Below are 18745 nucleotides of genomic sequence, written 5' to 3' on the forward strand. Positions count from 1 at the left end.
GTACTTCTTTGTATAACAAAACACTGTATAACTCACCTTTACCTTTGCACTATGTTTATGGTTTTACCCTCCAAATTGTATGTACAATTTAATTATTAAATTCCTTTCATCCATCATTTATACATGTATATATTTGTCGCGATAAACCTTAATATTTTAGTTGCATATTTTGTAATTTGCAAAGACGTGTTCGCCTAATTTATTATTAAAATTCAAATTAGTAATAATTTATTAGTTGAAGAAAACTATAACAGTTGAATATTTTGTTGTTTGTGTAAAATCACACAAAAGGTATTATTATATATATGTGATTAACTTAACGCGATCAAGATTATATTTAGCTAAATGCAATTATGTAAACGTTGGCGTAAGTATAGGTAGTTATATGACTAACTATTTGTGAATGACAAAAAAACTGTAAAGTTTACAACAATAAAACATTCTGTCTGTCTGTCGTTTTCTTTATAGAATAAACAATGTGTTGTTATCTTTTTTATATTGATGGCCCAATGTATTTGAGTTAATGCTAAGATAAAAAACCTTTGTGTTGCGAGCGCTCTGAATGAAAACGTAATGACTTTTTATAAAGATCTATAGACCTACCGGAAGTTGAGTCCAATAAAATGCTTTCAAGATGTTTTCCTTCCCAGTATTTATAAATTTCAACAACCTATATTTCGTATACTAAAATTTATGAATTGAAAATATAGACTATGGTGGGTCTATTTTTAAAATATAAATATTATGTGTGAGTGTTTCCTGGTGCTTTGGCCGTGTAAGATTCGAAAGCGTAAACAGCCATCATTGCAGTGGTCCCAACAAAACATCAAGCTATATTTGCTGCAAGGATGTATATGATCACTTTGACATACATGTTGATTACTTGAAACATTTATGCCATGGATAAATTAAACGCCAATCGAGATCGGTAAATTTTATAAATTATATAATTAACTCGCTGATATGTGTTACCTTGTTCTAATACATATTGCATAGGTCTCCTTTAGAGAATTTAATTTGCATACAGAGATTATAAGGCTGTGGACTTTTAATATTTTATGATATCAGAAAGTCCGGAAATGGCACAGAAAAAAGTAGAGTCTGATATAATATATAAATGCTATATTTCACAAATGTTTATGCTTGAAAATTCCGAAAACATTTAGCGATTTACTGTCGGATAACTCTGCTGTGCAATATGCACATGAGACGGGCTGATGACTTTTCTTATAAAGTAGAATACAGTACCGACTAAAATATAACAAACACATTTTAACCCTTTCTCACTCAGAAAAAAAAGTGAAAATGGCTATGTGCAAACAGCACAAAACAAGGACAACCTGTGAGTCACGCGCAGTCTGTTCAGGTTTTATGCTGTTTGCTGCTCATCAGTATCTAAGGGTTGGAAATGAAGCCTTTAAAACTTGTATCTAGTTAGAAATGTCTTTAATTAAATTTAACTTTCTAAGGGACTACAAATGCCTCAAAACAGTATCTAAGTGGTAAAGGGCTAACACATAACACTCATTTAATCAATCAAACAAATATGAGTAAGACTGAGTTGCTTATCGTGAGAATAAGAACATTACATATTAGATGACCTCATGTTTACTAAGACAATCAGGTAAAAGTCTGCAGTCTGCAGGTTCAAATGAGTGTACTGTAAACACTCAACACAAAATTTTGGTCAGTTTAAGGATTTATGACAGATCAAGCAACTTCGTAAACGCAATTGCGTTGTAAAACAAGATGGTTTTCTTCATTGCAAACAAAACAAAATACCATCTCCAAAAGTATTGTCTCTTTATATATCACATTGCAGTGTTATGGATTGTTGATTTTAAAGTACGACTTTTTGTATAAACAAGTGATTTGCATTTAATGTATTTATTTAAATAAATGATCTAACATGTATTTATTTACTGTTTAATCAGAAATAACTATATTGTGTAGTTTCCGCGTTAATTTCTTCGCTATTTATTCTGAAAATCAAGTTGTAATGAGCGCACCAAGAATCGTACAACCGAGAAAAACAACAAATATGGAATGTACATTTGTAAAACTTACTGACTATATTTATTTACATTTTAATCGTTGATACGTTTTATAAACACAAATAGTTGTAATAGCATAGTTTATCTACTTCTAAAAAAGATTTCAACTAATATGCAACTGATTTTACACGTATAGTATACAGTATTTATGGAGTTTGAATCACGTAACTGATCATATTGGTTTACTTGTTGTTTTATTTAGAGCATTCCATCTCACTATTTATTTCAACGCCGATTGTGTTTTCGGACATTTCTTAATGCATACGACAACATGATATAATTATATATTTTGTCGCCATTTTCTAAATTGCTGTAAGCTTTAAACTGTATGTTTATAACTCTCTAGCTCTTCCTTGCAAGAGGAAAATGTAGGGTGTAGGATCCAAACGTCTTCACGCGTCCGTCCAGTATACTCTGCAGGTATTCTGCAAGCACGAATCTACCGTGCGGATGCTTTTCGCCATCGCTGATCTGCGCAAGTTTCCGCTGCGCAAGCCTTTTCAATGACCCAGCCGGTTTATAGTCGTCTGTTGTCGATCCTTCATCAAGTATAAAATCATCAATCTGTTCTTTCAGCTTCGCCACAAGACCTTTTAGCGTTGAGCCGCCTTTCTGTATCCCTTTCTTGTATCTGTCGAAGGACGCACGCATCTCTTCTTCGTTACTTGACTTGATTTCCGCGACTTTGACCAAAAGTTGCCCTAATTCATCTTTCATCCGAAGGACAACATTGTCTTTGTCATTTTGTATTTGTTCCAAAACATTGGCGCGTGTCGCTTTCTTCTTGTCCAAAGTCTGACGAAGGTGTATCAGTTCCGTTGCTAGCTTACCATACAATGAGGTCACGCTGTTGACATCTATTACGTCACATTCCTCCTTGTGCTGTCCATTCATGTAGCAGCGCGTGCAGACGATTACTTTGCAGTCACGACAGATGACGACCCCCGACATACTTGGATGGTCCACACACTGGAACTTAGAAGCCATGTCTGAAAAATTGCAGCTCCTGATATTTTCAGAAGGTAAAACATGTGTGCAGCAAACGCATTGAAAAGGATGTTCAACTCAATCACAAATTGGCAGAGATTTGAATTGTTAACAATCACCGCCCCAACATATTGTCATATGCACTGACAAACAGCGACTTAAAGATATCATTAGAATATGAATAAATAATATGTCAAATGTATAATTACTGTGCGTATCGTCTTTACACACTACTCTTTTCTAACAGAACCCTCTACCCTTTTCGATCTTAGATATTTTTGGTAACACAGTTGTAACTTAACCTATAGTATTTAGTGTAATTCGATAAAAAGATAATGATCGGTGAAGTACATTACTGTTGTAATTATAAATCGCGAACTTCATGTATACAGATTTTTTTCTCAAAAACTATTCAGTACCAAAAATTAATATGAAGTAAGTTTAAAGCACTTACTAGTTAATGTCGCTGATGAACTCTTTCTGAAAACGCTGCAGGTCTTATGTGACTGATAACGTGTGAACTTTGTACTAATATGTTAATCTTCAAGTTCTTCCTTAGAGATTATCGCACGGTTTGAAAATTCATGTCAAAATGCTGTATAGTATAATGCCCAGGGGTGTAGAATACGTATGAGCTTCGGGCAAGATACATATTCATCATTTAGTAACACAAGCAGAGTTTAAGTGTATAATATGTAATATGTAATCATTTCCATCATTACAGCACATATTTAACCCAAAGTAAACATTGCATAGAAACTAAAATATGATAAAACATGACCAAACTTTACGTTTAATTTTACAAAATAATGTATACGAAGGTCTAAGTATACAACACGTGTTAAAAACATTGCATTTGTCATTATACTCTACTTGAATTAGTATTTTATATTATAATACTATAAATGGTTCATTATTGTTGTACGTGTGCAGATTGTGTTCAGTATGGGCCTGATCATGTTAAGTAGGCTTAAACGTCAACGCATCTGATTACTGTGTACGTTGTCATGTTTTATGGGTTCGGTACTTGTAATCAAAATACTTGATTTTGACTGCTATTGTAAAATGGTCAAAAATGCAATGTCATTGTAAAAAGGTTAAAGGTACAGTTCAGCAAAGCAAAAATGACTCGCAACCAAAAATTATGTCACTTCGTCATTTCCGACGATTATTGTAGAACGAACGCCTATATGCTCCAGGTACGTCTTTTGCATACGCAAAAGTATCTGAATAAGTATTTGAATCATAAATATGCAACACTGAATACCCGCATGTACCGGGTATATTTTTCTTTACATGTACAAGTACAAATGATACCGTTCACTCATAGTAAAATGTATAAACTAATTCTAACATGACCCTCGGTGATCTTCATGTTTTCAAAAGACAATTATAGTAGCGTTGTAGAACTCCGTCAATACTGAAAAATAATCAAGAAACCAAACACAGCATTTCTAAATACTAGGAAATTGTTCTATTTTAATAGCATATATATGTTACACTTTAGGGTGTAATCGGAATAATTACCGCAGGATAATTATCGAACGACCAATAAACAACTATTTGCCTTTTTATGCGTGTCTTTAAACAGCTAACGCTCGCGTGGTATATTTGTAAGCACATACCTCAAAACAATCGTTTATTGATCGATAAACAATAACAAATGACTTTAGATTTATTAAAATTCATATGATTATATTAACGGAACGAAAATGTAATGTCTTTTAACATTTCCTATTCAGGGAAGTGTCGTTGCCACTCCTATTTTGATAAAAAGAATAAGAAAAAAACTATTTTATCTTTAAAAGGAAGTTATATGGTTGTCAAAATATTAAAATATTATACAACATCCTTCTTTCATTATAAGATCATGAATTAAGTGGTATGTTATACAAATATCTCACTTAAGATGTTTTTCTTCAAGTGTTCTTATTTACGGCGTATTGGTTTTTAAAACATAATATTTGGTAAGTTTGTTCATCAACAATTGAACATGAAAGAATACTACAAAGACATGTCGCCAATCCCGGCTGTGTTTGTGGCGTTCTCGATGAACTCGAAATTTAAAGAGGATTTATAGACAACTTCTTTTGTTTAATAGAAATGAACGTAAAGAATTAAATTTTGCTATTGCAAAACAGATATATATAGAGATAAACTATCTTATATCTTTTATAATTATAATGAAATAAACGATGTTTCATATATAAATAGTTCCCACTGCTGACCAAAAAGTAAACAAAACAAAACTCAAACGAATTTACTGTAAATCATTTGTTCATCACGTGTTTAAATCACTGCTTTTTAAAGAGAGATAGAGAGTTTTATCTGAGCGATCATTTCGAGTGTTCAATACAAGGTTATCGTGATGGAAACTGAGCTTTGAGAGGTCCACGGGAGATTAAATTTTTTTATCAAACACTATAAAAGTATTCCTACATCGTGAACATCGATAAACTCTTCTTTTGAAATCTCGAGCACCGTCGAAGTCGACCTCTTATGCAAGTATGTTTTGCTTTATTAATAATAATTATGTGTGTAATATACATTTATAATTAAAAAATTGTATCGTTTAACATTTGAAATTTGTATTTTGTATTTAAGTGTTCTGCAGTAGTATAATTTAAAATTGAATTTAAACAACAAACGTTGACTAAAATATTGCATGTGCATTTTCGGATTTATTATTTTATAATTATTTATCTTTAAGACTTACACATGTATTGATAAACTTTACGAGTATAATTTATTTTTTATGATTTGATTTTATTTTATATAAGAAGACCGATATGTTTTCACATTTTTACAACTTGGTACTTGGAAGAATGTTTTCTGAAGAACAGTGTAATAGTATTACAGTACAAACACACGAACGAATACTATGAGAACAGCGTCATGCGAAAATTGGGTTTTATACCGTATGCAACTTGCGTAGCTCCAGACCACCCAACATATTCTCTCAGTCTGGTCAAAAACAATTCTATCCACTAATGAGAGCACGAAACCTTGTCTCCCGACCAGACTTTGCCAATTTACTGGCTAGTCGGGAGCAAAGATGGTCACATAAAACCTATTTTCGCTTGACGCGGGTCTTAGTATAAAACACATTTTCCCATATCCCGTTAAATTTCTTATAACATATTTTTTGGCGAAAGCTTAATTATATTTCTTGACGATAACGGAATTTATTAAACGTTTTAGTTGCAATGGCCTACAAGATACCATCACGCCCATTCTGCGACTCCCATACGTCTTCCGTTGCCATAGCGATGTGCAAAAGTCACCAAGAATTCTTGTGCACACATTGCCTTGTGGGTGGTGTCCATAACACATGTGGTAACCTAATCGAAATTCGCTCTAAGGGCCCAATCTATGAAGACATGCTGATTGATCTATCGATGCTAAGGAAGCACGCGGAACACAAGCTGTCCGCTCGAGAAAACGTGGAAAAAGAGATTGAGTATGAAAGGGAGAATGTAGTCTTTCAAATAAACCAGTATCTAGAAAAATTAAATGAAGCACTGCAAACCATGAAGAGCGAAACTGAGTCAAGTATGGAGCAATACATCACTAAAGACACAGAGTTTCTTAAAACTGAAATAAAAACGCTGTCGAACGTTCTTGAAAGCCTCGATGATGCTATAACGACACTGTTCGAGGCTGATGCGCAGCAAACGACGGCGAATAAAGATGAAGAGAGACCCATCACGCATGCGCAATTCCAAGGAATGCTTGTTAAGAAGCAACAAGCTCAGAAAATGGCGGCATACATGACCGATCCGGACCACGCCGTGTTAAGGTACGAACTTGTTCGGCCACTGCAAGACATTATCATTGGGAGACGAAAGCTCTTCGGAAAGGTGTCACTCAACGCAGCATAAATTAAGGACACTCGGTCTTGTCTAGCTGTCGAAGCTCTACTAACAAAAGCATGTCGTAAATATCAGCGTTCACATGTGGAATATATAGATGTGTTTCATTTTCTAATGTAAAACATAGATGTTTTTATCGTTGTAGTTCAATATAGTTGAACATTTACTTGTATTGAATAACGAGCACGTGCACGTGAACTGTACAATGCTAGGTTATTATTATAGTTTTTGGTTTTACTTTTTGTTTCTTTCCGTTAATTGTTTTGATTTCATGAATGATCCAACTCATACGTACCCAGCGTAAACCATTTATAAGTGTACAATAGACTTATAAAAATGCTAGAAATATAAAATGTTCGTTATATCATGATTTTTCATTGTTTTCACTTTTATTATACTTAAACGTCCTCCTCCTGTTCCTCCTCCTCCCCTCGTCCTCGTCATCATCATCATCTTCTTCTTATTCATCATCATCATCAACATCATCATCATCATCATCATCATCATCATCATCATCATCATCATCATCATCATCATCATCATCATCATCATAATCGTCGTCGTCATCTTCATCATCATCATCACCACTACCACCACCACCACCATCATCATCATCATCAACAACATAATTCTTTGAAAGGTCTGGTCATTATGTGGAAATGAGGGGCGACGAAACAGAGATTTCCGCCAGTCAGGGAATACAACTTTTGACTAAAACAACAACAACAATAGTTGTTTCTAAACATATTTTTACTTTAATTTATTGTGTGAATACTAAAACATTAAAATACTGTTTGACTACCGCATACGTGTACGTGTATTCATATTTCATTATTGCCTTATACTTTAGTGTTGCATGTTAACTACGCAAACGGTAAATATTAATTGCCTTTGCTATTCTAAAAGAATGTGGTTCAAAAAAGATATGACGCTTGATTCATACCATGATATATTAAACTGGTCCATTAAATTTGTTAGTAAGCGAGCTATTGTCGAAAATTTTTCCTGAAACCGTTTTAAAAATATGTTATAAAATGACAACTCTTGTCACCTTTTGTACGCAACAAATAAGATTATTTGAACTCAACAAAACACGACAAATACGAACAAATACTTAATTTCGATGATTAATCGAAAAATAAAGTGTCTAATACACAAAAGACAAGCAGACGTTTATCAATTTTATAATACCGTACATACATATATCGTACTGGTCGCCCTAGAAAATAGGGCTGGAGTATCTGTAAGTCACAACAAGTCTCATACTTTGATGCAATCGACAAATAGGTTTAAATTGAGATACATGTACATGCCTGAATTTGAATGAATCAGGTATTATAGGTACGTGTTTTTGAACGTTTATATAACCATTTTCATGTAAACGCATGTTTTTTCTAGAGCGTAACGTACGTACTTCATAGCATGACTTAATTAATATGTTTAAGAAGCAAGAGAACAAAGACTCAATGGTAAATACATTCCTGTCTTAACTATTTTCAAGCTAATACATGATGGTTTGATTAGTAATAACCACAACTAAAATTGTCCTAAATTAATACCAAATTATAAATTATGTGTTTATATTTTTACATGTTTTGAGCAAAAAACACGTGACGACGTATTATGATGTCTCGAGTAAACATATCAATTATGCATTGGCTGACCGAATTGTGCAGTTTACGATGTACCGCTAAATAAAACAGGTGAATTCCTTACAGTGAACATAAAAGGAATGACATTTGTAAAACTGTTTAATATATTTTAACTATATGTTTTTATGTAAATTCGATGATCTAATGCCATTCAATAGTATGACTGTTTAGGTTTGCAGTACAGAGACACTTACAGTGATATTATGGGCATTTTTCACTGTTGAATTGAGCTGAAAAGAATTATCAGGTCAAACGAGTAAGTAAAAATGTGGTAACTAACCAAATATCTGCAACTCATCTTGCTACCAGTTGTTTATAATAATATATTATATTCGATATTTTACATGACTCACCCAGTCCTCAAAGCCGAAATGATCCGTAAAACAAAATAGTGTCTGTGTGTCGTATGAACGAATCTGCACTAAAACTAAATTTGGATTCACATCGTACATCGAATCATTTATGTCGTCAGTTGTCAACACGAAAGTACGGTTGATATTCAAAAGCATTATTTTTATCTTACCGGGATATTGGTTTAGGGTGTTGATGCTGCATTAACAAATATAAGTTTATATGAAGGGAAAACTCCAAAAATAAACAACGGTTTCGATAGACACATATAAACTGTTAGATGCCCATAATGTCACTTTAAACAAATACGGTTCGATTTCATTTCTTTGACCATTAAACTTAAAAACAACAACATGATAATATTATTATAACTGAGTTGGAATGACAAATCTGACAAGATCGCAGTAATTATTTTAAGATAGTTGATGCTAATGTTTCCTGTATATGTATGGCATGCAACGTTTTTTTTTCGAAGAAACTGCAATTTAGTGTGTTATTAATTAATGATGATACGTCAGATCTATATTTGTTTTTATTGTTTGCTAAAATCACTACTCAAAGCAAAAAAACTTATTTCGAACAATATTGATGCAGATGAATTTTTTGAGTAAATGGAGGATATTTAAATACGTATCCAGCGTTATTTAACGTGAGCACACGAAAGTATTGCGCTCGCATACGATAGTGTTGCGTGTGCACGCTCTTGCTAATATGTGCGTACGTAATAGCTATCGCGTCGCCATGTAGTAAGTATTAGGTGCGCACACATGCCCTATAATTATCTCACCCTTTCTTAGATAACCCCTCACACATGCCCAATATTTATCTCTGCCTGTTTTAGTTAACCCCTCACACATGCCCTATATTTATCACACCCTGTCTTAGACAACCCCTTACACATTCCCTGTATTTATCTCTCCCTGTCATAAACCCTCACACATGCCCTATATTTTTCTCACCCTGTCTTAGATAACCCCTCACACATGCCCTATATTTATCTCACCCTGTCTTAGATAACCCCTCACACATGCGCTTTATTTACCTCACCCATTTCTTAGTAAACCCCTCACACATGCCCTATATTTATCTCACCCTGTCTTAGATAAACCCTCACACATGCCCTATATTTATCTCACCCTGTCTTAGATAACCCCTCACACATGCCCTATATTTATCTCACCCTGTCTTTGATAACCCCTCACACATGCCCTATATTTATCTCACCCTGTCTTAGTTAACCCCTCACACATTCCCTATATTTATCTCACCCTGTCTTAGATAACCCCTCACACACAACCTTACAATAATTCGTTACTTTGGAAGTTTTACGAGCGTAATGTAATATCGTTGTCATCTGGAGCGACGCTATTTTTCTCTGATAAAACATGAATTTCAAATATTTAATCAATCAATGCTGCCAAACACGTCCGAGTAGTTAAACATGAATATTTTAAGTAGTCGAAATAAATGTATTTGCCCATGTTTGCATGGCATCGCGTGCGCACTTTGTAGATACCGAAAATTAAATACCCCGTATGTTCCCCAACTGTTGTTTGGAGCAATAACATTCAGTAGAAGCACACATTAATGTGATCATCATGACAGATCATAATGAAAACCAAAACTAAGGAATAAAAAAAATGGAATCTAACTCAATTACCTGGACATCGCTTGTAAATTATCATAACAATGATGTTTTGTTGCGCCGTTGATACCTCTTGGAATTGACCTTTCGACAGCGAGAGTGAAGCCACGCCCACCGATTTCAAGGGGGGTCACTCCGCCGAAGTCCGTCATAAAAATGGCTACGCGAATCGGCCGCATAAGTGAACCAAAAAGGCCTCATGGAATACCAGAAAGGCCATACAATAGTTTTTATTATCATTGAATAGTGGTGCTGAATATAATTATCATATCTATTAAATAGTCAAAACTTTTTTATTAGTCTACTTAAAAGCCGTTAAATTTATCATCAAAGTCGGCAAAATTATCGCCAATTATCGCATACAGTATGAATTGTTCGTTAGTCACAATATTTTTCCTTGAGTAATAGATGTTTCAGTTTTTTAATTAAAAGCCGTTAATTTTTGCAACCGATGGCAACATCGCAAATGTGGCACAGGTAAGTAAATTTATTATAATAGAAGACGAAGAACGTTTCTATTGAAATCCGATATAACACATATCTACAATGCGTTTGGTCAAAATGACCCATGCGCATTGTTATAATCGTATAACAAAGTCAAAGTCGTCAAAAAAGTAACATACACAATATATTATTATATATTATTATTTCCTCGAAAACTATCTTCTGCAATGTTTAAAATATAAAAAGTTGAAAGAATTTTCATGTACAAAAAAACTCGCTAATCAGACCGGGTTTTCAAAGGGTCATTCACAGTTTGCGGCATCTGTTTTGATAACGGATTAGTAGAAAGCCCACATATGGTGTAAAATGACACTTATTGGCCCCTATTGATAATTACTTGCGCATTTGAAAATAGTTTCTTAACTTACATTAAATTTGGAAGACTTAAACCGAAAGAAATAAAAAATGTTTTATTCTATGTGATATTATTAAAAATAATAACTGATTGTCTTTATTATTACGATTTCATTAGCATTAAAAAAATCTAGCAAAGTTTATAATGTCTTATTTATTTGCCGACTGCATTAGAATGTCAAATTTATTTAACGTTGGCCACCTTTGAAAAATGGTTTTAAATGTTCCTTTCTAATTTGTCTATATAGAGGATAAACAAGTACAAAGTTATACTCTTTTTTATAACGTGTCCGTTGCAAAACTTACATTTTCTATTTTCGCGTAGTATCTTATTATAACGACTGTGTTTTGCTTTCGGGCGATCGCTTAATATGTTGAGATTAAGCTGTTCGTGTGGACGACCACAAAGACGAATCCAACGTTTGAATTTTTCAAGATTAGTACCCGGTTGAGGGAACGGAAAAAACGTACTTCCATCTTTTAACCGTTCTGGATACCTTGTGTCTGAATAACAAGTGCCATAACAGCACCTTTCAACCATTTTCTTTGTTTAAAACACAGAATTACGTATAAGCTTATGTGTCGGACAACGGCGAGTTTGACGGACAAAATGGCGGATAGTAACGGGCCTAATCTATGCTGTAATCTGATTGGTTAATAAGCCTGTCAATCAATCGGCTGTCGAAAGGTCAATTATAGTGAAGTGTAGCCTATCAAAGCTACTCGATTGTCATTCGGTACCCCTCGCAGATTATCATAATCGGACTCGGGAGAAATTCGGGCTGAAAGTAGTCCGCCCACGTGATACCATTCTAAGAATGTTACAACAACAAAAACAATAACAACGATGGCGTCCATAATTCCTGTAGAGTTTGTACTTGCTCTGGCTTCAGAGCATAGAAAATCCCCATTTTCATCTTTACAAAATGTAAACAACTCGCAAAACCGGCCATGTTTGTTTTTACTATGTAATTTTGATTCGCGTAGGCCCGCGTAGGTAGACCGCAATACCGCTTCCGAAATGTGTATTCATACTATCTCCTTCGAGGTACTTATCCGATGTTTGACGGAAAGGGCCGAGAATGTGCGATTGCTCGATTGTTCCAACAAGCAACAACAACAACGCTGTCAACATCTTTCGCAATATGTTATATGAACATGTGAATGACACTCAGTGGTTTTAAAGGTAAATTTCTGGGCTTTGTATTTAATTGTTTATGCACAGTATGTTTTTTAATAAGTGTGTCTAATCTCAAACCATGGGTTCGTTATTTCTCTTAACTCATATACTTTAAATGCATCGTACTTTGGATCATAACATTAACAGTGAGCGGAAATGATTCATTTCGGATAGTTATCGATAGTGCTAAGTTATTTTCTCCGAGTACAAAGTCATAAGTAAGTCCTATTCTGTCCAAACAACTACTCAGTAAATGCAGTAGTTGATGCAAGCACTTCCCACCTTGGCGACTTCAGTTGAATCAATAATGAATAAATAATACCGGTGCATTTTAGTGAATTGCCGCATTGGTGGTCATTACACAAGCGGTTTCTTCCAGCTGCTCTTGTTTCCCCCTACCCCCCCAAAAAACAAGACCATACCTCATAAAACCTAATTTCATGACACAAAATGAAGTCTCAAGTTTGTCTATAAAATCGAATTCAATCAACCTAAAACACCCCATGACTAAAACAATACCTGTAACCATTGACATAAATGTGTGTGTTGCTTGTGGATAAATGCTCAACACAAAAGTTGATAAACAACATAATCGAACAGAAAGCCAAGAATTTAATTGACAAATATATCTATCCAGCGATTTTTTTCCTTCTTTATAAAGTACCGGTAAACAGCACTTTCCCAATTACGAAAAAAAAAACAACAAATTTCCCAATTGCTGTCTAAAAAAATCCCAATTTAAGGTAAAAAAAAAATTTTTTTTTTTTTTTTTTGGAAAATGCAACATTTTGTTAGTTTCCCTATGCAGCTCTATTGTTTCAACCTATGTAAATATAATATTGACAGCTTGAAAACACTTAGTTATCCATTTTAAAGTATTTGGGAGCAAAAAATCAAATACACCAATTTCCCAATTTGATGGTTTCACGACTTGATTTTTCCCAATTTTCAGGCTTTCACGACTCAATTTTTTCCCTATTGGACCGGTACGGGTACTTTTCCCAATTGTACAAAAAAAATCGCTGCTATCATACTGAGGTTCCTGAGATAAAAGTGTAGAACAATTAGTTCATTAGACATGAGATCTAGGCTTCATCAAAATCAATTAGCACACATTCTGTACTCACAAGTTCAATAAAGCTCGATAATAAAGTCCATTTTAAGTAGCTATTATTCAAGAAGCTGAGCTGTGATGTATCATCTGTATTTGAACTTTTAGTCAGATTGTAAATTTGTGGATTGGTATATTTTAGTGTTCTGACATTGGTATTTCAGTATGACAAAAAAATATTTTTCATTGAAGACTTTTGATAATCTTTTAAGAATAAGATTGTTGTTTCATTTGTTTTATTTTACTCATTTTTTTACCAACAGCACATGCCAATTCATAATATTCTGAAATGAGGACAACAACTACAGCGAGCTTGTCCAAGCTGCAGGGAAATCCAGCCAATGTGAGGAACATATGCATCTTGGCACATGTTGATCATGGTATGTACTGCATCACGTTATAAGCTTAAAAAATACAAACAAAACAGCAGTTGATTTCACGTTTTCACTTTAATATTGTTTTTTTGCTTAATTTATGGTATTTTCAACAATAATTAATTTCCTTGACCACTGTCTTTTTAAAACTGGTAATATGCAGATGCTAACAAATAGCTTTTTTTTATATTTCACCTGAGCACAACGTGCTAATGGTGAGCTTTTGTGATCACGTTTTGTCCACCGTGCGTCCTCAACATTTGCATTGTGAACACTAGTTAAATGGCAGCCTTCACTATAATTGTTATAACCCAATATATTAAATTGATATGCAATAATTGTAGAGATTAATTTCACTTAATACATAATTTTATTTTGATGAGCTGGTATTTAAACTGTAATTTCACTAGCCCTGTGCTGTCACTCTATTTTCTTGGATTAGGCCAGAACTTTTTAATAAACTGATTTTCGGACCCGCCGACTCCAATTTTTGACAAAACCAAAAAAATAAAATATTAAAAAATCTTTTTTTCGGATGCCAAAAGGTGGCTTTTAAACACAAAATGCTTGCCGGGTTTTAGAAAAAGTTCAAATGAGTTATAAACCATCATAGTAAACCCAGTTTTAATTACCCACATTAATACCTGAACTAGCTAAAGAAACTTCAGCGTACAGTTTATATAGTATTGACATACCTGTTCTAGAAAGTCGCGCCTGTCAAAAATCATAAAAAGCGACATTTAAAGTTATGGTAGCCAGAACTATACGTGAACATTCTTCATCGTGTACATGTGCTGGAATTTTCCAACAGCTACGCCATCATTGTTTGTGCAAGAAGTTGAAGAACGCTACAACGCTTTCATCAGCAAAGTCTGCTAATTTCTCAATACTTATGCAACCATCAAATGAAATCCTGAATGGAATCAATTTGTAAGTAAATATTTTATTTTTTCTTTATAATTTTATCAAATTGATAGTATTAAAATGACTAAAAAATGTTGTGAAAGCAATAAAAAAAGAACGATTTTGATTTAACAGGTACTCGCAATGCGAAACCCATTTACGCCTATCAACTTTAAACATTCCATATTTTACGCACAAATACGGTCATATTTTAGAGAATACAATTTTATGTGTTGTTTAATGTAGTTGTATTGAGGAATTTGTGCATATGTGTTTTTTCGTTATTTTCATTGGGTACGAAACTTCGGTTTTGTTCCGAACTGGTTCGTACCAAAAGTTCAAAAATCGCAAAACAGTTTTTAAAACGATTTCAAGCCATGAATGTCCAAATAGAATAGTCAAGTTTATGGGGGTTTATTAAAATGTTCTGGGAACGATCTATTTTTATTAAGATACCAACTATGTAAATGAAACCATGAATGTCCAAATAAAATAGTCAAGTTTATGGGGATTTATTAAAATGTTCTGGGAACGATATATTTTAATTAAGATACCAACTATGTAAATGAAATCAAAAGTAGGTCCTTCACTCGATGTACTATATTTCGGATATGTTAAAATTCGGACATATATAAAGATAGTGACATTTATGTGTTGATTTGTTGTATATAGTTTGTACAAATATGTTTTGTGTTATTTCAGGCAACAAGAATGGATGGTGGCAATTATCCTGGGCCTTTCTGTCAAGAAATAGATGTGAAAAAATATTCATTTAATTGAACCTGGAAATCAACCACCACAACTAACAGAAAACCTTTTAACAAAAGGTGTTTTTTTTGGAATTTGTGAAATTTGATAATAAACAGAAATTGATGTATATCATGTCCAAATGACCAAATGTATAAACTGTTTAACAATTTAAATTGAGATGCTTTATTTTCTGATGTTAGATTTATTTTTCCTTTCAGATGATATATATTTGTGTGATTCTAGGTTTTAATAAATAATTCTGAAACTTTATGCAGCATACTGTTACATTATTGTTAACGTTATTATATTATGTTGGTTATCTGGTTTATCAAGTGGAAAAAATTTTATTTATATAAAAATAAAGCTTTTAATATTAAGACTTATGAAGGTACTTATTGTTATTTATGTATTAACATACTTCTCAGAGTAATAAAAATATAGTAAATGCCATTATTCATTAATGAAGTAAGGTTCCTTAAATGATTCACACCGCGATAAAGTGGCGACAACTTTTTTTTGGGACAGTGAAACCCCTGAAAAGCGTTTTATCATGCTATTTGTATTTGTCTGCGGTATTGATTTTTACTAAACAATTAACTATAAATGTTTTTTTTAAACCTCAATAGCTTATTGGTTGTTTGTTGAGATAAAGTATTTTTAATGCAACATATGGATTCCTTGTAAAAAAAAACATCAAAAAATCACCAAAAAGTTTATTATAGACAAGTGAAAAAATTGCATAACTTTTGAACTTGTTAAGATATTTTTTTAATTCAAACTAATTTAAAAACTGCACATCAAGACCTACAGTCTGATTATGATCATTTTGCACATCAACATGTTTAAAAAAAAAATCACTGTGGTTGCTTAGTAAAATGAACTTCATACCATAGCATTTTAAAATGAGTGCATATTTGGTCACCCATCTTTTTTTTCCGTCCTCCTACCTGACACTTTTAGAAAAAAATCCAAAAATCATTTTAATACAAAATTTTGGCCTTAAGATGAAAATGACCAACTATACACTTGATACTTTGACCATGATATTTTGTTGTTGAGTTTTTCATCACTGTCTAAACACAGAATTACTTCCCCTTGATAAAACATAATTACAAAGTTAGAAGTTTCCTATATTGTAATCATTGTTAAATTAAGGTTATATTATTGTATTAAAATGTTTCAGGAAAGACAACTCTTGCAGATGCCCTTGTAGCAAGTAATGGAATTATCTCCCAAAGAATGGCAGGAAAGGTAAAATAGCATTCCTTTACTTCTGTCTAATTTTGTTCAATTTTAACGAATTGTAATGAAGTAACCTGTTCTTATTTTGGGCAAATACATTTTTTATCATTGCCTCTAAAGTTATTCTGGCTTTCAGAGACAGCAATTCTTTAAAATAGTAATGTGGTTCTTATTCAGATTTTGAACCATTCCAAGTTCATTTTGGTGTTTTCTTTTATCACTAGCCATCGATTTATGTAAACAGTTATTTCTTTTAAAGACTGAGATGATGTTCCATTTTCAAAGTAATGTTATTAGAAATGAATGTTTTAAATTAAAATATGTGTGATTCTAATGCGCAAACAGTCAGTCTGTTGTTGTTGTTTTTTTCACTTTATTCCATTCTTATGGTCACATATTTAATTGATTTATTCTTCGTTTATATTTGCATGTTATTCATTTTCTATTTTTATGCCCCCGGTAGGGTGGCATATAGCAGTTGAACTGTCCGTCAGTATGTCTGTCCGTCCGAAAAAAAACCTTAAACATTGGCCATAACTTTTTAAATATTGAAGATAGCAGCTTGATCTCATGGAGCTGCACATTTTGAGTGGTAAAATTTCAAGGTGAACATCATCCTTCCAGGTCTAGGGATCGAAAAAACAAATCCAAGGGAAGTAATAAGCTTTAAATGGACATAATTATCTGACCTGCCAAATTATTTTTTTTTTTAAATAAACTAAAGTGGCGCAGAAGGCGGCATTGTGCTTCTGACAAACAAATCGTGGTAAAAGGTCAAGGTCTTAAGTCAAAAATACAAATCAAAGGGAAGTAATAAGCTTTAAAAGGAGATAATTATTCAATATTGAACATAGCAACTTGATATTTGGCATGCATGTGTATCTCATGGAGCTGCACATTGAGTGGTAAATCTACAGTCACGGTAGTGGCTTTTAATTATTTGCTACTAAAAATAGAGAGTGGCTTTTAATTATTTGCTACTAAAAATAGAGATTTGTTAGAGACAATTATTTTCAAGGGAAGTAATTTATATAATTATAAATCTCATATTATATATTTCTTTACCAAGAATTTAAGAATTCTTTCACTGTTACTGTACAGATTTTTTATTTGGATTATTTATAACTCAAATGAATGATTTGTCAAAGTTTTTTTTAAATGATATAATTATCATTTCTTTACTGTACTAATTTGTGAATAGTAGGGTTCATTACATACCTCTGGACTTACGTCTACAAGCACATGATGAACTCTGACTATGATCTCTTTCATAAACCACAGGCCTTGGTTGTCAGTGATGGCTGACTTGGTCATTTTGACTGTCTTCAGACTCCCCACTGGTTGGATTGGACAAAATCCAAGGGAAGTAATAAGCTTTAAAGGGAGATGATTTATACCTGCCAAATGATTAATAGAAATTTTATTTCAAAGCGGCGCAGTAGGGGGCATTGTGTTTCTGACGAACACATCTCTTGTTCAACTGATATGAGGGTCTATCTTATTACAGTTGCGGTATTTGGATAGCAGGGAAGACGAGCAAGTCAGGGGTATCACCATGAAATCAAGTGCCATCTCTCTCCATTTTCATAATGGTAAAAATAAACTATTTCTCTCACAAAACACAGAATAGCTAATTGCAACTATTTGCATAGGAAGTCCTGATAATTGTTGGTGAAAGAATTTTACCAGATTGAATGGTCAAATTGCATAGGTATGACTTCGTTAAGCTGAAGACATAGTTATGATTGTTTAAAGCTCACAACTTT

At 33.2% G+C, this 18745-nt stretch overlaps 3 protein-coding genes across 3 annotated transcripts in view; 2 read left to right on the top strand and 1 right to left on the bottom strand.

The window, feature by feature from the left end:
* Positions 1 to 1105: 1105 nt before the first annotated feature.
* Positions 1106 to 3620, bottom strand: LOC127877820 (uncharacterized). The gene is made up of 2 exons (XM_052424078.1): positions 3496 to 3620; positions 1106 to 3043 (listed from the first exon to the last, which is right to left on the bottom strand). The coding sequence occupies exon 2, from the start codon at positions 3039 to 3041 to the stop codon at positions 2397 to 2399; it is 645 nt and encodes a 214-aa protein (XP_052280038.1). The 5' UTR covers positions 3042 to 3043; positions 3496 to 3620; the 3' UTR covers positions 1106 to 2396.
* A 1449-nt stretch (positions 3621 to 5069) lies between these two features.
* On the top strand, positions 5070 to 7717 carry LOC127877945 (uncharacterized). The gene is made up of 2 exons (XM_052424275.1): positions 5070 to 5546; positions 6243 to 7717. Exon 2 carries the CDS (start codon positions 6248 to 6250, stop codon positions 6920 to 6922), a length of 675 nt encoding a protein of 224 aa, XP_052280235.1. The 5' UTR covers positions 5070 to 5546; positions 6243 to 6247; the 3' UTR covers positions 6923 to 7717.
* Positions 7718 to 12450: 4733 nt separating this feature from the next.
* The window catches only part of LOC127877553 (elongation factor-like GTPase 1), a 56685-nt gene continuing 50390 nt past the window's right edge, over positions 12451 to 18745 (top strand). The window contains exons 1-4 of the mRNA XM_052423525.1: positions 12451 to 12605; positions 13974 to 14090; positions 16921 to 16988; positions 18487 to 18571. Of these exons, the coding sequence (XP_052279485.1) occupies positions 14000 to 14090; positions 16921 to 16988; positions 18487 to 18571 (244 nt within the window). The 5' untranslated portion in view covers positions 12451 to 12605; positions 13974 to 13999. The remainder of the gene's footprint in view (positions 12606 to 13973; positions 14091 to 16920; positions 16989 to 18486; positions 18572 to 18745) is intronic.

Source organism: Dreissena polymorpha, chromosome 4 (assembly GCF_020536995.1).
Source record: "Dreissena polymorpha isolate Duluth1 chromosome 4, UMN_Dpol_1.0, whole genome shotgun sequence".
NCBI lineage: Eukaryota > Metazoa > Mollusca > Bivalvia > Myida > Dreissenidae > Dreissena > Dreissena polymorpha.

Coding starts and splice junctions, on each gene's coding strand:
- LOC127877820 (XM_052424078.1), bottom strand. CDS start 3,041: ATGGCTTCTAAGTTCCAGTGTGTGGACCATCCAAGTATGTCGGGGGTC.
- LOC127877945 (XM_052424275.1), top strand. CDS start 6,248: ATGGCCTACAAGATACCATCACGCCCATTCTGCGACTCCCATACGTCT.